The sequence below is a fragment of the Mauremys reevesii genome, linkage group 13 (assembly GCF_016161935.1).
Source record: "Mauremys reevesii isolate NIE-2019 linkage group 13, ASM1616193v1, whole genome shotgun sequence".
In the NCBI taxonomy this organism is placed as follows: domain Eukaryota; kingdom Metazoa; phylum Chordata; order Testudines; family Geoemydidae; genus Mauremys; species Mauremys reevesii.
This window is the reverse complement of record NC_052635.1, coordinates 15594159-15595859: the sequence shown is the minus strand read 5'-3', so window position 1 is coordinate 15595859 and position 1701 is coordinate 15594159. Positions and strand designations below refer to the sequence as shown.

Sequence of the window (1701 nt, the reverse complement as noted above, 5' to 3'; positions counted from 1 at the left end):
GGTTGTGTTAGGGTTGAGGTTTGAGAGGGTTGTCCAGGAACCTGCCATAGGCAGTAGGTCGTATGTCCAGACACAGGCGCTAAGGGGACTTTTACAGCATAAATTAAAGTGCCTAGTGATAGCTCACCTATAGAGACAGGCACCATCTGAGTCACAGTAGCAGCCTATATTTAGGCGTTAGACACCTAAATTCCTTTGTGGATGTGGGACATAGAGACCTGAAGATGCATAAAGACACAAATGGGACTTTCAAAAGCCTCCAAGCAGGATATGTGCCTAACTCCCACTGAGGTCAACTTCACAAGTGAGATCTTTGGAACTGCATGACAGAGCTCTACCTTTAAGGTAAAGGAGTGACTCCTTTTCTCAATTTCTGTGCACAATTAATTTTCTTAGGGCACATTGGACCTCTTTGTTTCTCAGGCTGTAGATGAGAGGATTGACCATGGGAGTCAAGACTGTGTAGAAGAGAGAGAACACTTTGTTGAGTTCTCTCAGTGTCTCAGTGTCTGGTAACACATACACAATCATCAGGGTCCCATAGAAAATTGTAACCACAATGAGGTGAGAGGAGCAAGTGGAAAATGCCTTTCTCCTCCTGGTGGTGGATGGGATTCTCAGGATGGTGGAGATGATAAAAACATAGGATGTCAGGGTTAATAGAAACGGGGGCAGGGTGCCTATGAAGGATAATATAAATGACACCAGTGTGATCAGGCTGGTGTCACTGCAGGAGAGTTTAATCACTGGGGTGAAATCACAAAGGAAATGGTCAATTTCATTGGGGCCACAGAAATGTAACTGTGACATTAAACATGTTACTATGGTTGTTGTCATAAATCCACCCATCCAGGACACAGCTGCTAACTGCAGGCAGAGTCTGCCATTCATAAGAACCGTATAGTGTAGTGGTTTGCATATTGCCAAATACCGGTCATAGGACATCATGGATAAGAGATAACATTCACTTGCCGCAAGCATACCAAAGAAATAAAATTGAGTGATGCAGCCATTAACAGAAATGGTTCTGTCCCCAGTCAGGAGACTGGCCAGCATCCTGGGCAGGATGGTGGAGCTATAGCAGGTCTCCAAGCAGGACAAGTTCCCCAGGAAGAAGTACATGGGGGTGTGAAGGTGATGATCAGCCACAACTAAGACCACAATGAGGATGTTTCCAGCAACAGTCACGATGTAGATCATTAGAAACAGAAGGAGAAGAAGATTTTGCAGTTCAGAGAGATTTCCAAATCCTAGGAGGGTGAATTCTGTAACATATGTTTGATTCTTCCTTTCTCCATGAGCTGAATATAGATTCCGTCTTCCCCAATTTTCCATAAAATGTATCTATTCATAGATAACAAGTAGTGAGTGTTGAAAGAGATTGCAGTACAATTGAAATCAGATTTCTATCTAGTTGATTGTAGAAAAGTTCAAACTGTATAAAGAGAGAATGATTTATAAATGTTCAAAAGCCAAGACATTGGTTTAATCACATACTGTACACAGTGTTTTGGAATGGAGATTCCCCACTTGCAAGCTCCAAAAGGCAGCTGCACTATTAATTTATACTTCTTCTGACCTAGCTCTTTTTCATAGATGCATAGATGTGAAAATCAGCCAGGACAGTATATTGTAAGCCAGAGAATTTCCTTCAATTCATTCCTCTTTGACCTAGGGTATACATATTTGAAGTACATCAAG

The 1701-nt window shown here is 42.1% G+C and overlaps 1 protein-coding gene across 1 annotated transcript; it reads right to left on the bottom strand.

Annotated features, from left to right (window-relative positions):
* Positions 1 to 366: 366 nt before the first annotated feature.
* Positions 367 to 1335, bottom strand: LOC120380111 (olfactory receptor 11A1-like). Its single transcript, XM_039497606.1, has one exon. It carries the CDS (start codon positions 1333 to 1335, stop codon positions 367 to 369), a length of 969 nt encoding a protein of 322 aa, XP_039353540.1.
* Between the last annotated feature and the right edge of the window lie 366 nt (positions 1336 to 1701).

What these genes read in the sequence shown, in the direction of transcription:
- LOC120380111 (XM_039497606.1), bottom strand. Translation starts at nt 1,335, where the DNA reads ATGGAAAATTGGGGAAGACGGAATCTATATTCAGCTCATGGAGAAAGG.